Raw genomic sequence first — 17,889 nt, 5'->3', positions numbered from 1 at the left:
AGAAGCATGTTTTTTATGTACTTTTTTGTTTGTTGACATGAATTTCAGAGATACAAGGAAATATCGTAGATAGTAAATTTAAGATCCTAATAAAAATTTGATATGTAATTTATTAGCCAAAAAACATACAACACAATTTCTACAAATTCAATAAAAGAGGCAGCATAAAGATAAAAATAATAATAATAATAATAATAACAAACAAAATGACCTAAAAGAGTATGAAAGCTCAATTAAAAATAAAAGATAACCCGAACAGGCAACGACTACCGACGTTACATAGTGCCGAGTTTACCACCGCTAACAAATATGACATGAATCCCCAGCTGTACGTTGTAAACAGCTGCGGCGGCGGGATGCTCAATTTACATCTGATAAAAAAATAATAAATAAAAGAGGTTTGAAAATTCTGTATAAACAATCGTGCATGATGATGCCAGATAGCAAGTTTATTATTTGACCAAAAAGAAAATATTAGAATAATGAAGACTCAATATATTCTGTCTTTGTCTAAAATTGAGATATTCTTACTGTCAAGATCATTTAGTTGATTGGTAATTAATAATATGTTTAGTTGTATCATTTTGTGTGTTAAAAAGAGGTCCGTAAGATGGTAGACGACGGCCGATATTTATTTATTTTTTAGATCCATATTATACAAACTACAGCTCAAAACTTGATATGCTTGGTAGAATATTGTTGAGAACGAATCATGCATTAATGGGACGAGGGACATTTTATGTGCTTATAAATAATTGAGATACTTTCTATATTACTAATTAGCTTTATGGCAAAACCTTGTGTTTGTTGTTTTAAAGCAAATATTAAAAAATGAAGTCTTAAGTGATTTAGTTTGTTATGGGGTATGCATGTATATAATGTAATTTTTTTAATACAACGATATACATTTACATTAAGGATGAGAGAATAAACTGGTATTGAACTCGTCATTCACAAAATTCTAACTTAAAATATCTCACTTATAAATGAAAAAGAGTACGACTTACTTTCATTAGAATTTGGATAAATTTGATCGGCTGGTTTCGAGATGGCTTAAGTCATTTTATCTAGATCAAGCACACGAGTCATTCTTTTATACGATTTCAAATTGTTTGGTGTTCATTAATAGCCCTTCTAAATAACCTGAAAAGAATAATGCACAATTAATCATAAATAAAACCTCTTATTCAGTTATAAATATGGTAAAGGTGACACACCCCATCCTAAATATCCAAATGACACCTGGATAGCATGTGCGGGCCGACACTCAAGAGTGACGAAAGCCCTAAGTGTATGAACAACACGAATGATAAGGAGCAAGTAAGAATATAAAAGGACATGTAAACTAAAAATCGTAAAACAAATAGGAACGATACAGAACCATCAATGCTAAGTGACAATAATAATGATGCAAAATCCACATGAACGAACAGAAAGATCAACGATTTCAAATCCGAAGTAAAAGATGCAATATGTCCAGAGCATACCAATAAACAGAGTGCTAAAGAAAAGTGAATATCAATTTACAAGAGTCAAGAACGGACATATGTAAATGGAAGTAAGCAGGATCACTGGTAGGGAAAAGCCTCGAAGCTCGGGTTGTACTCTTCGTCACTATGTCCTGAGGGGGCGCAAAATAGAAAATGTGAGTGGACCAAAGTTTATAATAATAGTAATAATACGAAAAACCAGTTTATTTCAGAACATACTAACCCCCTATTTTGAAAACACATATATAATACTACATATAGGTTTTATAAAAACCCTAGCATGCCATGTAAAACATTCGTAAAACATCTATAAATCGTATCAGTGAAGTACTCTACTAGGGGTATCATAGTCGCCCGAAGGTAGTACCTGTCCATCACCCGAAAGGTGAAGCCGAATAACATGTCCATCACCCGAAGGTGAAGCTGTATAAAATAGCATAACATCCACACCGACACTGCTTTCGGTAGTGAAGCTAGGGGTATATCATATATCATATCTCACTCTTCCTCATCAACTGTGTCCTATGGCCATAGACATCTATACCCATGGTGTGCGGATGTGCCGTATGATAACCCACTAGGTAAGTACCAAAAACATATCTCAAAAGTCTCACATCAAATTTGGAGCTCATAAGCTCAAAATCTCATCTCATAATCCAAGATAAATCGTAATCATGAAATCCATAAAATAATTCATGTTCGTAAAATGGTATTCGAAAACCATAGAAATCCATATATGCAAATCCCATAATTCAATACCATTAATAAAATGTAATTTCGATAAATCAACTACCATAATTATAAAAGTCCACAAAGCAAGTAGGAAGAGGTCCACTCACAAGTACTGTTTTATCGAAGAGCTGCTCAAACTAGAATGGACTGGATCACTTCCTTCCGTTGCACCTAAACATAAAGAGAGTACATTTAATAAAACTTTACCAAAACGGTCGAATTTTAGGAAACAGACAATGGATTAAGACTCGGCACGTCGAAAAACCTAAGGATGGACCTTGGGTACACCCACGCGCCGCCACCCGCCGAGTTGAGTCGCCGATGTCGTCGTAGGCGGCGGCTGAGACGCGTGTGCTCCACGTGCGATTCACGCACCGACCGTGGATTGGGTTTCTAGGTTGGGCCAGTTCTCAATTTAGGTTTTGGGCTTTGGTTTAGGCTCAAATTATTAGGCATAGGCTAAGGGAATCAGGTTGGGCCTAGGCTAATGTGATGCCTGGCCTAAAGGTTTAGGTTGGCTCCATATGGGTTTTTGGGCCGGTTCAGGGTTATGGTTTGGGCTCGACCTGGTTTCCACTCGCGGGTCACCGGACCAATGAAAGAGATAACTGGAGTTTTGGCCGGGAAATCTTCCCTGACTCCGTTTTGGTGGCAAAACTTAACCAAAGCTCACCATTCAAAAACTAAAACGAAGCTAGGAGAGTGAGGATTCGAGTCGTACCAAGATGAAGTGGAGTTGACGTCGGGATCAACCGAAAAATGGCTGGTAAGCCACAAAATCTCGCCGGAAAACTGGAAATATATTTCTCGTTCTCTTTGCATCCAAACAATACCAACTTGTCTAAAAGATTACCTAAGTATAGTTCTAAACACGATCTGTAAAGATTTGGAGTAGTTATTGAGCTTACCTCGTCGAAAAATGGTGAGAACTCACCGGATCACCTTTTTGCACAGTGAGAAATCAGGGTTTCTCCTTATTCTGGGTTCGTAGAACTCGTAGGGGAAATGATGTTGATGGTGTGGTGACCGTTGTGGTTGTTGTTTGTAGGTGTGGGTGTATGTATATGCTTGGTTCGCTGGAGAGGAAAGACGGAAGAGAGGGATAGGAGAGAATGAGGGAGAGTTCTAGAGAAAGATTCACGGGAGGGGAAAGAAAAAGGCAACAAACAGAGGGTGCCACATGTCACCCATGTAAAGGTCCAAAAGTGGGGAAAATCTCCACTTGTGAGATTACCGGAATGCCTTTACGTTCAAAATTTCGTACAAGTTTCGTTTTGACTTTGCATTCGATTCCGATCACGCCTACGCGTTCTTATCGACTAGAGTTACGAAAATAAAATATAAGAACAATTCCAACATGTCATCAGGCGAAGGTCAACGGATGTCAACCTTCACATAATTAAGCGTATTTTAGTAATTTTAATTAATTAAAATGAAATTTTTGAAATGGGTTGTTACAAAAAGTCATTATACTCTTCATATTAACAATCAATTTTATGGTAGAAATTTTAACCTTTTTAATAAGAAAATTTTCAATAATTATAAGAATGTAATTTTTTATTATAATCACTAGAAGATTTCGTACACATATAAATTTTCTCAAACGCTATATATTATAAATATTGTAACATAATTAATTTAAGGAGTCATGTTCCTATCGAAACACTTAGATCCTGAGAAAGAGTAAATCAGAAGAGGATCGTAGCTTGCAAAGTCTCGAAGAATATTCTCCATGTTTATATATTTTGAGTTCAAATACATTGAACGCTTGGCCATCTTATTCTAGAAAGGTTTGGCGGAAAGTTGCTTTATAATTCGAAACGAATATATATATATATATATATATATATACACACACACACATACATATACATATACATATATATATATATATATACATGTACAGATTGTTCAAGGGGAGGAATGCTTATTTTTCTAAAAAAAATAGGGACACTCTCCCCATCATTGGATTTAACTTTAATGAAATTGTGTGGTTGAGATTGTGTAGCTTGTATTTTAATCTCAACCACATAATTTCATTAAAATCAATCTAACGGTGGGGAGCGTGTCCCTATTTTTTTGAAAAAATAGGAATCCCTCCCCTTAAGCAATCTATATATATATAGGGCAAGCTAATCTGTACCCGAATAAATCTTCACCCAAGCTAACCTGTATTCGAACCTTCTATGTCACATCCCGGCCCAAGCGGATCACTTCCTGGGCCCACTCCACCATCGTAGCACGATATTGTCCGCTTTGGGCTTACCATTCCCTCACGGTTTTGTTTTTGGGAACTCACGAACAACTTCCCAGTGGGTCACCCATCATGGGATTGCTCTAGCCCCTTTCTCGCTTAATTTCGGAGTTCCAATGGAACCCGAAGCCAGTGAGCTCCCAAAAGGCCTCGTTAACCTCGTTAGTGGCAAGGCAATCACCGAAAAATCCTTAACGAATCTCCGATAATACCCCGCCAAACCAAGGAAACTTCTCACCTCGGTGACGGTTCGCGGTTGCTCCCAACTCTCCACAGCTGCGACCTTCTGAGGGTCAACTAGAATACCCTGAGCAGAAATGACGTGCCCAACAAACGCAACTTGATCTAACCAGAACTGGCACTTGCTAAACTTAGCATACAATTGGTGTTCCCTCAACCTCTTCAACACCAAAGTAAGATGTCGAACATGCTCCGCCTTCGACTTAGAATACACCAGAATGTCGTCGATGAAGACAATAACAAATCTATCCAAGTAAGGCTGGAACACCCGGTTCATTAAATTCATGAAAGCAGCTGGTGCATTCGTCAACCCAAACGGCATAACCAGAAACTCGTAATTTCCTCCGCCGCACGCGCCCCCACGCGCAGGCACGTGCTTGGCACGCTGACGGCGTCAACTGACGCCGTGAGGAATATTCCGTTAGTTCTAACGGATTCCGTCAACGGCGTCAGGAATATTCCGTCAGATTTGACGGAATATTCCGTCACCTTCTCCGGCGAGCCTCCTGACGCCGTTGACGGAATCCGTTAGAACTAACGGAATATTCCTCACGGCGTCAGTTGACGCCGTCAGCGTGCCAGGCATGTGTGGCCGTGCCTTGGCCGGCGCGTGGGGGCGCGTGTGGCGGAGGAAATTTTTTCTAAAAATATGGTTGTGATCCTGAGGTTGTGTAGAGCACGTTGGTATATTCATTTGTCCATTTTGAGCAATGTATGAGAAGTTATTACGAGAAGTTGGTTATGTGCTTTAAAGTTAATGTTTTTATAGTTATTTCGCATATAGGTGACACGTACCCCAAGGACGAGCGTGCGCACTCAAGGCAGGGGGGCTACGACCCTTCCACTTACCAGTGAGTGGGCTTTTGGTTTTCCGTATATACCTATATACTATATTTTCCCAGAAATTGAATTAATGTTTATTAGTTATGCCATGCGTTACATTGTCATTATTCATGCATCGTTGGTTATGTTAGTAGTTGCATATATATATATACATATGCATATTGGGTGCTGTGGACGCACAGGTAAGTGCCAGGTAAGTGTTGTTCATATTTACATTCAGCAGTAGTTTGAGATGCTTAGAGAGCTCATAACCTGCACCCCCGGTGTTAGTGCTCCCGCCCAGAGTAGGGCACAGTCCTTCACGTGATGTTCACCTCCCGCACCACACGCTCAGCTTGGATCCAAGTTAGGTGCACAGTCCTGTCGTACAGACCACATTAGGTGGTTCCGACTCGTAGGTGACCCGCGATTATTCGCACAGCCTTCACGTGATCGTAGCACTAGAGCGTATATATGTATTACACCCAGGCCTGTCGTACAGACCACTTTAGGTGGTTCCGACTCGTGGGCAGGTTCAGTTATAGATTTTGAGATTTGAGCTCTATATGCAGCCGTACAGGTCACGTTAGGTGACTCCGGCTGCCAGATTACATGTTATTGATTTGATTTATACCTGAGCACTTGCATTTTATTATGAGGATTCGACATGACATATTCTTGAGCATGATTGGCATATCTATACATACGTATATATGTTATCTTCTGGGAAGTATACAGGTTTTACGGTGAGGGGTTAGAAAGTATTTTACTAAATGGTTTTAGAAAAGAGTTGTTTTTGCCCACTCACGCTTTTGTTTTGCGCCCCTCCAGGTTCTAGTTGCTTAACAAGTTCGGTGGTTTCCCAGAGGGTTCTTCCGACTTTTCTGACAGACACTCACCAGCGTAGGGTCACCTTCGGGTGTACTTTTGTCGCAACTTTTCTTTTGGACTGTTGTAGTCTTGCTTTGAATTTGTATCTCACTTACGCTAGCACCTGTTTTAGTACTTTGTATGCTAGTTTTTAAATTATTCGTACTTTTTATATTACTATCTTATTAGCTTCCGCACGTGCACATGGTTATGTCACCTTCGTGTGACGGCCAGCACGCCCTGATCTCGGTCGGGGTGTGTCATTCTATCTTTCATATTATTCATAAATTATTTTTTTGTAAAAAATTAGACAAATTCAAATTATTAAGACATTTATTTACAGTGAAAAAAATAAACGAATATAGTTCTACAAATAAATTACAAACTTTTAATCCAACCCTCACAATGTTTCAGATTTTAAATTTTTTTATAGACATAATATTTGAAGGAAAACCTAAAAGATAGATTGTTCGAATCATTGAAATATATTACAAATTAGACTCTACAAAATCGTGGATTAAAGTTATGTAAAAAAAATAATGTCACTGGTCCCCTACACATATATATTCCATAAAGTGGCGTTCAACTAATAAATTCATTCTTACAAAAAATCAGAATATTCCTTAAGTGTTTCTTCCCCAGCTATTCATCAGCCCTTCAACAATGTAAACAATAAGATTGCAAAACATTTCATCAAGTGAATTATGGGTTCTACTTTCTCTAAACAAGAATTGAAAAGTCCAAGTTTACCAGATAATATATTAGAACAAAATTGACTACACGTACCTAAATTAAACATTTCAATTCTGAAGGCTGATAGTATCTGTTGCTCTTATAATTTCAATCGAGGCCTCCCCTACTGCCACGTCACCCTCTTATAGTAGAAATGTTTGACACGTCTGTAGTCAATGACTAACTACTCACATGCTCGATTTTTCTGGAAAACAACCTGCACGAACAGCCACTATAAAAGCAGCATATGCAACACTGCATGTTTGCATATCCATCAGTTTTATTTCCACAAGCTAGTTAGAGTAACAGATTACCAAAGTTTAGGGTTTAATTATTTAGTGAAATGGGTTCCCTAGCACCTCCCAAGCTTCCTACTATCAACTTCTCTGCCGAAGACTTGAAGCCCGGATCAAGTTCTTGGTTGTCCACCGCCAAACAAGTCCGCTCTGCACTCGAAGAATACGGCTCTTTCGTCGCACAGTACGATCAAATTTCTCCAGAGCTTCACAACAACATCTTCGGCCAGGCCGCAGATCTGTTTGAGGTTCCCTTAGAAAACAAGGTAAAGAACGTTGGTGAGCAACCATATCATGGGTATATGGGTCCAAACCCCGCCATTCCACTCTACGAGAGCTTGTGCATCGATAATGTGACATCCCCCCAGGCAACTCACAAGTTCAAGAATCTGATGTGGCCTGCTGGAAAGAAAAACTTCTGGTGAGTTGGTAACTTCAATTGCGTATCATTTATACATGGTTATTTGTTGTTTACACGAACTTTTTCTTCGTTGTTTCGGTGCAGTGAAACCACAGATTCATTTGGCCAGTTATTAGCTGATTTGGAACGAACAGTAGGACAAATGATATTCGACAGCTATGGGGTAGGAAACGAATACGAGTCTGTTGCTTGTTGCAACAGTCACCTCCTTAGATTCATCAAATATAAGGTGCCGGAGGACACTAATACTACGTTAAGGTTTCCAATGCATACAGACAATAACTTCACAACCATAGTTGTTCAGCATGATGTTAGTGGGTTGGAGGTTAAAACAAAGGAAGGTGATTGGATTAATATCGAGTCAGTACCTTCGCACTTCTTATTCATGGCAGCCGAAGGATTGCAGGTGAGTCCAAACTTTAAATGCGGTCGTTCCATCCTTTACGAATAACGTACCGTCACATATACGAAAAAAAAATGCTCGTCGTAGCACAATATAATATGTATAACAAAGATAAGATATTAATAATGATGCAAGTAGTAAATTACGAAACATATTTCTTTTATTTGGATTCAGGTATGGAGCAACGACAGAATAAAAGCTTGCCAACATCGAGTAAAACATCGCGGGGACAAGACAAGATTCTCTCTCGGTCTGTTTACATTCAACAATGGAGTCATACAAGTACCAAAAGAAATAGTGGACGATGAGCACCCACTGCTGTATAATCCATGCGACAGTCGTGGCTATACACGATTTCATGCTTCAGCAGAGTCCAAGAAGGCAGCTTCCCGTATCAAAGCTTACTGCGGCATCGAAGTTGAAAACTAAAATTTATGGTTGTTGTCGAGATATAAAATCGTGTAACAAATAACTTGGCCTTATGCGCTATATATGCGCATTCTACAGATTTTCATTTTAGTTTTGAAAGTGAAATAAAGATGTGTTTGTTTGTTGATTTTAATACGAATGAAAGAGAGATTTTTTCTTTTGATATCGACAGTTTGTTCTCATGCAAAAAGATGACGTTGGGAGGTTAATAAGGAAGAAGGAACTGTCCTCGCCAACGTCATCTTCACATGAGAAGATACTACCTTTCGTAGGCTTTTGTTCATCCTTTTGAAATGTGGCAGGAATATGGATTAGAGAGGAGAATATTTGAACCAACAACTCTGTAAGTGAAAGACTTGCATGAAACAAATTCACCGTCATTATAGAGTTACATTTCAATACCTACAATATCATGTGTAAGTTTCTCTTCAAATAACATTGCCCCACGGGGGGAATGAAACCATGTTTCATGCAAGCAACCGACAAAACACTATTTTTTGTGACGGTACTCCAATAGCAAGAGGATTCAGCAAGTACGAATTCCTATTTGAAACCGTAGCAATAATTATAACCAATTCAGAAGAGAACCATTATAGATGAAGATGAAGAATATAGTAAAAGGAATTCCTCAAAGCATTTGATTATGGAATCAAAACATAATCCCAACTAATCATTCCTCACTATCGTCACTGTCATATTGGCACAATGATTGTAATACATTGGTTGTAGCATTGGTTTTACTCTTATCTGGTTTTGTTGAATTTTGAACCTCCTCTCCCGATTGTTTCTTCGTGTCTTCTGCTTCCACTGACTTTTTACCTTCAGCTACAACTGGTTTCTTAACTACAGCAACCCTAACAGTCGAGGACTTAAAAGGGAATTTAGCAGTTTCTGAGCCATTTCGATTCCCTGTCAATAGAAAAATAACAAAAACGCTCAATAATGTCAAATGGACAGAATCCAGAAAGAAACAAATGATTGATTCAGGGGCGAGAACAATCTGCATGTGTTGTCTGAACTACCTCTATCAGAAATACTGCTGTTTGTCAACCAATCTGTTGAATTGTTAGGAAGCCCGTGAGTAAGCTTTTTCCGCTGCATGGAAAATATATGCAAACAAACATTATAAGCTTACCATTGTCAGTTACACAACAAGCAGATAATAGTTGCAACAGAAAATGTGTTGATTGTTATTAAGCAAGTTGAGGGTCTATAGCCCACACAACAAGGAATTTATTCATTTCCCTCCACAGGATGCCTGACTTCTAGAAACCAGAATCGATTTTCAATTGCAAATGCAGACGCTACGAAATTTTTCCCCTTGACACAATTGCAGAATAGCACAGGGTTGGAAAGAGAGGAGTGGATGGATGAAGTATAAATCTTAGTTATCTTGATTATCGTACTTGCAAGAATCATCATGCAATTTCTAGATGAGTATATAAGAACACAGGATAAACACCAATAACAAAAACCGCACACTTGTGATACACCATACCAGGATGAGGATAAAAAACCACATAAAGTAGAGCTGGATCTAGAACCAAAAGTCCAACACACTGTATGCACTCTTTGATAAGATGCCAACATGTATATATCAAGCAACTAACATGGCGTACCTTCAGTGAGGTTTCACCGTTGCCACTTAAAGGCACAATCATATCTTCTTCATCATCTAAATCTTCATCGTGAATTCTTTTAATATAATCTTTAGAGTTCTGCATAAATTTGTTCGGTTGTATTAGAAACAAACAGCCCACAAGAAAGAAAAGTAAAAATAAAAGAAAAAAAATGATCAAGGAGAATTAAGTTGGACATAAAACACAGTAGTGCGTAAATACTAACATGGAATACTATTGATTTTATGACTGCTTCATCCTCCTCTTCAATCCTTTTTTCCTGTTCAAAACATCTATCTTTGTTAAATTCACTAATAATAAAACTGAGACTACACAAGTAGCAGAGCAAGTTCAAGATAAAAATGAAGGCACAAACAAGTACAATTTTGTTTGAAAGTACCAAGTATATGTAAATAATAAAACTCTTCAATCCTTTACATTCACCTTCCAAGGTAATGTATCACGTTTCATTAAATTAAACACATCAGGTTTTTGGTTTACCCATGGTTCAGGACACGAAGATAATTTGACTCACTTCCAACACATTAAATAAGTTGGCACAAGAAGCCTATCAAATTTCTTTGGTTATATAATTATTGTAGCCTGAATTACTTGATGTTATAACAAATTAATGGAAACCACAACATCAGAGCTGCAAGTATTGCTCACTTAAGGAACCATGCTCCTACATGTTTCTGCATTACAACAACTAAACAAATCCACAAGCGTATAACACAATATATGACACTGGACAGGGAGCAATACCATATAAACATGCATGTGTATTTATTGGTTTAAAGTTTAAATTGGCCTAGATATGAACCGCTTATACATCGTACCTTTTGCGCGGATGTTTGTTTCAAAGCCTCCAACATAGCATCCACACTCACAGTCGCATGCCTGGACTGAAAACCATAAACCTTGTATTAGTATCAGAGGATATTGACATGCAGCCGACACAAAGGAATTGAATAAATGCATAACATATTATTCATATACGTACTGACAGAAACAGAAAAGTCGTGCATTACAATTTAATGGCAGAACTGCATGATCATGACCTGGTTTGGTACTGAGGTGATTTTGAAAAAAATTGGTATAAAAAAAAACTGGGAGTTGTTTTTGTGTTTGGTAAACATTCAGCTTCAGCTTTTTTTCACAGTTTTGGGTGAAAAAAAGCCAAAAACAAAAAGCTGCAAAACCCAGCTTTGAAAAATTGGCTTTTTTTCACATCTGTTTTACATAAAAGTTTATCAAACACTATAATACTGTTTTTTTTTTCAAAAGCACTTTTACAAAAAAAGTTTACCAAACACTTTGCTGCTTTATTTCACATCAGCTTATTCTCACAGCACATCAGAATCAGCTTTTTTTCAAAGCACAGCAATACCAAACCAGCCCTACATTATGCCCATACATCGATCAAATTACAAAAGAATAAAATTGTACGACATATCAGTAGACAAACATCTACTGAGACATCTACCTTCATGGACTTCATCTCATGCAAGGCAGCCATGACGTCCATCTCTCTTTTTGAATCCTGTGTTCTATTCTCCAAGGCTCTCATGGCATCTCCCATTTCTTCGGACTCCCTTTTCTGTTTCTCCTTATCTACTTCCTGAAAAGAAAAAACAAATATACAAATCAAGCGGTTAAGCAATGTTCATCACAGCATAAGAGAACCTGAAAACATGAAAGAACACGGTAAGTGGAAAGTCGTCATTTTTGTTTCTGTTTTACCTCATCTTCATTGCGCCAGGGTTCAAAATTACGTGTCGCACCGGCCTAAACAACATAGTCAGAATTCTGGGGGTCTGTCTTCATCGCGAGCTCGGCAGAGCACTTGGTACGTTTGAAGTAAAATCTGAATATTTGAATTCCCAAATACGTCTGCAAATGATAAAACCATCAATAACCCAGTTCACACAACATAACAAAAACCCTATTAAACCTAAACAAATCTATCAAACACCAATTCCCACATTCTCAAAAACAAAAACAAAAAAAAAAAAAAACCCAAGAAATCAAATCAAATCGAATCAGGCTATGCAATTAAAAATCCTAGTGACTGAAGAACGACCCATAAACCTCTCCAACGACATCTTCTTTGCGAGAATTAAATTTGGTGCCTTTGTAGATGTAATTGCCGCAGGTGTTGCAGCGAATGCTCGTCGGAAGCATCATCCGCACCTTTATCTGCTGATTCTTTGGCCTCCTGATCCCGGGCAGCTTCGAGGGGTCGAAGTCCGGCGGATAGTACTTGTTAAGAACCTTACGTTCTCCCATCTTTGATGCTCTTCGAAAACCGTAAATCTCCTTGATTCAACTCGATTTGCTTCTCTTCTGATCAAAATTTCACAGGAATTTAGTAGTCAAAATTTCTCATCTCCCTAACTTAATCGATATATTTATGTATACGAAGCTTTAAGAGGAGGGATCCCATTTAAAAAAAAAAAAAATGAGGACATTTGACCGTTAGATTTGATTTTAATGAAATCTTGTGGTTGAGATTTTATGGCCTGTGATTTAATCTCAACCACAGAATTTCATTAAAGTCAAATCTAACGGTCAAGAGGAGTATGCCCATTTTTTTTGAAAAATGGGGATCCCTTCCCTTAAAGGGTCTGTTTATGTATATATCATGTTCCGTATGTTCATTCTCTCCTCTCCTCTCCAGTCTTCTCGCACTTTTTTTTAATCTTTTTCTTTATGCAAAAAATTTAAAACAAGATATTGATGTGATTTAATTTTAACGGTTTAAATAAGAAAGGAGGGAGAGGAGAGAAATTATGAGGGAAGAGAATTTTACTCCATACTTAATTCAACTTTAGGCCAATTTAAAAGTTTCCACAACCGTTTCATGACTTGTTTGGGAAATGCTGTTACATGAGTGAAAATGCTTGAAGTATTATTCTATGATTAACTTACATTTTTACTTGAAATTTGTTTTAAAATATTTTTCTATAAAAATGCTTTTAGTTATTTAAAAACACTTTTCAAACGAACTCGGTCCATGACAATTCATTCTGCCAAACAAGGCTTTTTCACAATTCACTTTGCCAAACAATGCTTGGGGTTTGGCTATTTGGGACACGACATGGCCATTTTGCCCTCAAATGTGAGTCACATGTTTGACTTGTGATACTTAACAGATAAATAGATGAAACATAGGGGAATCTGATGGTGGCGGCACAAACAGTATCATCCCTAGCTTTTCTTTTCTCCCCACTACAAAATCTCAAGAGTGTCTTCAAAAGAGATGTTAAATTTTAGGGTTAATCTCTGTTTACTATTCTGAAGTTTCGTGGTTTTCAACATTTGATACATGAAGTTTTTTTCATCCCAGAGTCATACCTCAAGTCTTAATTTTGGGACAGTTTCATACATCCGTTAAGTTTTCCGTTAAAAATTCTGTTAACTGATGACGTGGCATCCACGTGAACAATAAATGAGCGCCACGTGTCAATATAGGCCCACTTTAATATTAAAAAATACAAAAAAAATTTAATATAAATAAAATAAAATTTATGGGCCTCAAAGTCCCACCCATCTTCGACTTCCCCCAACCCCTTGCAACCCTCACCCAACCCCCTCTGCAACCCACACCCAACCTCCTCCCTTTCGTCTTCTACGTCATCATTTCGGTGGCCGACGACCTTCGCAACCCCCAGCCCTATCCCTCCCCTCTCTCCTCTGCACACCCTATCATCTCCCGCCTTTCCTTTCTCCAGCTAATCAACCCCTTCTTGTCCATCATCTTCGCCGCAAATACGCACCCCTGCGCCCCACCAGGGGACTTCAACTCAACCAAGTAAACGGAGCCGATGTCGCCAGAGCAGAGGTTAGATGGAAAGTTGCCATATTGGGGATGTGGATCGAATCTTGTAGATTGCAGACCAGAGAGGGTCGGAGGAAGAGGATTGGGGTTGGGACTTGGGGACTACGAAGGCGGGGAGGCGAGCGAAGAATGAGGCAAAGGGCGGAAGTGTGGATTCGGAGCTGATTGTGTAGCTGATTGCTCTGAACGGCTCAAATATTCCTATTCTCTCTCTCTCTCTCTCTCTCTCTCTCTCTCTCTCTAGGGTTTTCTGAAGCTTGTTGAAAGACAATAAATAAAAGAGACAGAGAAGAAAATGGAGACGCCAAGCAACGAGGAAAGGTACTGAGATGGGGAATGAGGATTTAGGCCCAGAAACTTGGTGGTAGTGGTGGAGGTGAAGCTCCAACTTTTGAGAGAAGGGAGGGAGGAGGTCGAGGGTTGAGGCCTAGAAATTTTTTTTTTTTATATTAAAATTTTTTTTTGTATTTTTTAATATTAAAATGGGCCCATATTGACACATGATGCTCAGTTATTGTCCACATGGCGCCACATCATCAGTTAACAGAAGTTCTAACGGAAAACTTAACGGATGTATGAAACTGTCCCAAAATTAAGACCTGAGGTATGATTCTGGGATGAAAAAAATTTCATATACCAAATGTTAAAAACCATGAAATTTCAAGGTAGTAAACAGAGATTAACCCTAAATTTTAATCACAAAATTTAAGTTCGAAAACCTATAGGGCACTTTGATCTTTTTTAAAATTTTATTCTCCAAGCAATCGAACAAATCAATTATTATTAATTTATTTTCATAATTGTAATAATACTTTATGAACAAAAAAATAATAAAAAGTATTTATTAATCAATTAGAAATGAGTTTGAAATAATTCGGCAGCAACCACTTTTATTGCCAATTCACGTCGTACTACGTAAGAAATTTTAAATTATGGAATTTTATTTTCTAGAATTTGTAAATTTTCTTATTTGGTTAACTTAAAAAAACAATAGAATTTGAATATGCAATTTTTTTTATTTGTAAACTCTCACTTATATAAATTTGAAAGTGACATTTACACGAAATTTAAACTTGGGAATTGAGGTCCAAATTTTCAAGGTTTTTTTTTTTTTTTTATGCGGAAATTCTGAATTTCTATGTTTATGAATCCCAAATATCACTTTTATAGATGAAAACTTACGGAGATTAAATTTGCAGCTGGGGGAGAGGCTGGAAACTAATCAGAACATGATATAGAAAAAGGGGTTGTGGGGGTTCAGGAATAATGTGTTCAGGAATAATGTGTTTGTCTGTTGAGTCCGTTCTCCATCTTCTCCACTCTCAAACCATTGCAAGTTTTTGGAAGAAAAATAAACATTATAGAATGTAAATACAAGAATAGCCTGGGGTAGTGATTCTCCAGTTGTGGCGCCATGACCTTCTTGAATGGAAAGGAATCATCTTCGGATCTTTTTCACCAAATCCATCAATCTAGGTTCTTAAAATTTGATATAACGGCTAAAAACAGGAGGGTCCTTTAAAAGTTATAATAACTTTAGCCGTTTGATCAAATTTCAAAAGTCCGAATTGGTGGATTTGATGAAAGGGATCTGGAGAGGATCCCTTTCCTTCTTGAATGAGCATGGTTTAAGTACACCATTTACTGTTTAGTGTGGCCATACATTCCGTATTTTAATTTTCCATTCTTCATGCTTGTATTGGTATGGGACTACGTATATTATCAAATATGTTGGGGGCATGAAATCTAATATCATATGTGATTGAACTAGTGATTGGATTCTGTTTTTATTTTATTTTTCTTTGATTTTCATTTTGATGTTGTCGCAGAGAATGAAAGAGATTCAATTATCAGAGTTGTAGATTTGAGTGTCTTCAGGAACAAACCTTTAGTTTTGAACTTTATACAATTTTAGACATAAAAGGGCAGGCACTCTTTAAGGCTGGGTAGGACCAATATCCCCAATTTCTCATGTAATGTATAAATGTAAATAACACTCTTGAGGATAGTGCATCAACATCCCAATTTTGTTAGCTTAACCAAAGTTTCAAGACTTTACATGAATGTTATATATGGATGTAAACAGTAAACAGTACTCTTTGCAATATATATTTTCAAAACTTTCCACATCTTGAATAAAATTTCAAATCTCGTAACAACGCGCTAATACACCTGCTAGCATACATTAGACAATACAAAGCGAGGTACAAATATATAACTACACGGATGTAACTTGAGGAATAAAATAAATTTAAAAGTACTATAGTTATAATGACCATGTAATATACAAATGATCAGGTGGAATATTGCCCCTCCTAGGAATTCTTTAAAATTAATTTTGACTGGTCTGTTGTGGGTAATTCAACTGCTGCGGGCTTCATCATTTGAAATCATTGGGAACAGCCTTCCATTGAGGGGTCAAGAAGATTGGGTCAGAACACAATAACTTCGGCGAAGGCTTTACCTGCTCGGGATGCCTTGATGCTCACCAAGGCTCGGGGCCTCAAAAAGATTTTGATCGAAAGAGATTCGAAGATTGTCATTGAAGCTATTACTGGGAAGTGCACCATCCTTAGCGTATTTATGCTGTGGTCGAAGGCATCAAATGGCTTACTTCTTCGTTTGACTATATTAGCTGGAAGCACATCCTTAGGAAAGCAAATTTTGTGGTTAATGTCATCACGTCTATTGAGTATAGTTGTAATAATTTAAGCCATCTCCAACCGAAAGCTGGTTAGATGACTCATTTTAGCCCACTGGCTCTCCAAGAAATTAATATTTTAATGAACAGTGCATGGTTATATTTCTTACCATATCCAACCGAGGGCTAAAGGGCCATAGAGCTCGTTTTAACCCTGTCACAAAAAATCGTCTTCAACCGAGGGCCAAAGGGTCATAGGGCCAAACATAATTTATTATTTAAATTTAAAAACTACAACAACTTAAATTTAAAAACTACAACAATTTAAATTTAAAAACTACAACAATTTAAATTTAATATCTAAAATCATCATTATCTTCATCATCCGTCATTTTAGGAGTATAGTCGGAGGTAAACAACTGCTGCCGAGTCATAATTTCTGTTCTTTTTTTTCCTATCAAAACAGGCCTTACTCATTGGAGTGTAATTTGAAGTGTTCTTTTCCATATTCTTATCATTCATCTCTTCTTGTATTTGTTTGGCCCGTTCTTCATGCCTACGATTCCTTTCTTCCGCAGCAAAGGCATTTTGCTCCACTATTAATCACAATGAGGCCACCATTTCTTGTTGAGCGATGTAATCATCCGTTGCCTTGCCCTTTTCTTTCAGCCTTCGGGCATTGTTTCGTTCCATAGCCCTAGGTATGGAACCTTCACTTGAAGATGGATTTTCTACCTTGTTTGTTGAATGGTAAGAGATCCATCTTCATCCATATCTACAGCTGAGGATGCAACTTCGAACACCGACGTAAAACCTACTCTATGTTGAGGTGGATCTTCAAATAACACCCACCCTTTACAAATTTCCCAACAACTGTGAAACTGAAAGGGTTTCGAGCTGCCCTCCACATACAATTCCTCCGCTCGGCATACCTAAAAAATATAATTACAAAAATTAAAGGAAATTAATTTATGAAATTAAAGGTAATATAATTAAATATAATTACAAAAATCAAAGGAAATTAATTTATGAAATTAAATGTAATATAATTAAATATTTAAAATAAATTGTGAAAATACTTACTTCGTCGTAGTAATTA

At 37.5% G+C, this 17,889-nt stretch overlaps 3 protein-coding genes and 1 long non-coding RNA gene across 4 annotated transcripts; 1 reads left to right on the top strand and 3 right to left on the bottom strand.

Moving 5' to 3' along the window:
- Window positions 1–750: 750 nt before the first annotated feature.
- On the bottom strand, window positions 751–3,316 carry LOC137727133 (uncharacterized). Its single transcript, XR_011067730.1, has 4 exons — window positions 3,131–3,316; window positions 2,330–2,393; window positions 1,545–1,621; window positions 751–1,143 (listed from the first exon to the last, which is right to left on the bottom strand). It is a non-coding gene; the product is annotated as an uncharacterized lncRNA (long non-coding RNA).
- Window positions 3,317–7,423: 4,107 nt separating this feature from the next.
- On the top strand, window positions 7,424–8,926 carry LOC137726771 (deoxypodophyllotoxin synthase-like). The gene is made up of 3 exons (XM_068465734.1): window positions 7,424–7,857; window positions 7,942–8,263; window positions 8,435–8,926. Exons 1-3 carry the CDS (start codon window positions 7,484–7,486, stop codon window positions 8,687–8,689), a joined length of 951 nt encoding a protein of 316 aa, XP_068321835.1. The 5' UTR covers window positions 7,424–7,483; the 3' UTR covers window positions 8,690–8,926.
- Window positions 8,927–9,034: 108 nt separating this feature from the next.
- Window positions 9,035–12,694, bottom strand: LOC137726747 (uncharacterized). Its single transcript, XM_068465697.1, has 8 exons — window positions 12,400–12,694; window positions 12,052–12,201; window positions 11,795–11,929; window positions 11,148–11,213; window positions 10,535–10,588; window positions 10,309–10,407; window positions 9,712–9,784; window positions 9,035–9,598 (listed from the first exon to the last, which is right to left on the bottom strand). Exons 3-8 carry the CDS (start codon window positions 11,888–11,890, stop codon window positions 9,360–9,362), a joined length of 627 nt encoding a protein of 208 aa, XP_068321798.1. The 5' UTR covers window positions 11,891–11,929; window positions 12,052–12,201; window positions 12,400–12,694; the 3' UTR covers window positions 9,035–9,359.
- Window positions 12,097–12,597, bottom strand: LOC137724721 (uncharacterized). The gene is made up of 2 exons (XM_068463435.1): window positions 12,400–12,597; window positions 12,097–12,201 (listed from the first exon to the last, which is right to left on the bottom strand). Exons 1-2 carry the CDS (start codon window positions 12,595–12,597, stop codon window positions 12,097–12,099), a joined length of 303 nt encoding a protein of 100 aa, XP_068319536.1.
- Window positions 12,695–17,889: the final 5,195 nt, after the last annotated feature.

The sequence above is a fragment of the Pyrus communis genome, chromosome 2 (assembly GCF_963583255.1).
Source record: "Pyrus communis chromosome 2, drPyrComm1.1, whole genome shotgun sequence".
NCBI lineage: Eukaryota > Viridiplantae > Streptophyta > Magnoliopsida > Rosales > Rosaceae > Pyrus > Pyrus communis.
This window is presented reverse-complemented; position numbering and strand designations above follow the sequence as displayed.

Coding starts and splice junctions, on each gene's coding strand:
- LOC137726771 (XM_068465734.1), top strand. CDS start 7,484: ATGGGTTCCCTAGCACCTCCCAAGCTTCCTACTATCAACTTCTCTGCC. Junction 7,858..7,941: donor GCTGGAAAGAAAAACTTCTG/GTGAGTTGGTAA, acceptor GTTTCGGTGCAG/TGAAACCACAGATTCATTTG. Junction 8,264..8,434: donor TGGCAGCCGAAGGATTGCAG/GTGAGTCCAAAC, acceptor ATTTGGATTCAG/GTATGGAGCAACGACAGAAT.
- LOC137726747 (XM_068465697.1), bottom strand. CDS start 11,890: ATGGGAGATGCCATGAGAGCCTTGGAGAATAGAACACAGGATTCAAAA. Junction 10,408..10,534: donor TAAAATCAATAGTATTCCAT/GTTAGTATTTAC, acceptor AAATTTATGCAG/AACTCTAAAGATTATATTAA. Junction 9,599..9,711: donor CAGCAGTATTTCTGATAGAG/GTAGTTCAGACA, acceptor TTCTATTGACAG/GGAATCGAAATGGCTCAGAA.
- LOC137724721 (XM_068463435.1), bottom strand. CDS start 12,597: ATGGGAGAACGTAAGGTTCTTAACAAGTACTATCCGCCGGACTTCGAC. Junction 12,202..12,399: donor AAGAAGATGTCGTTGGAGAG/GTTTATGGGTCG, acceptor TATCATTTGCAG/ACGTATTTGGGAATTCAAAT.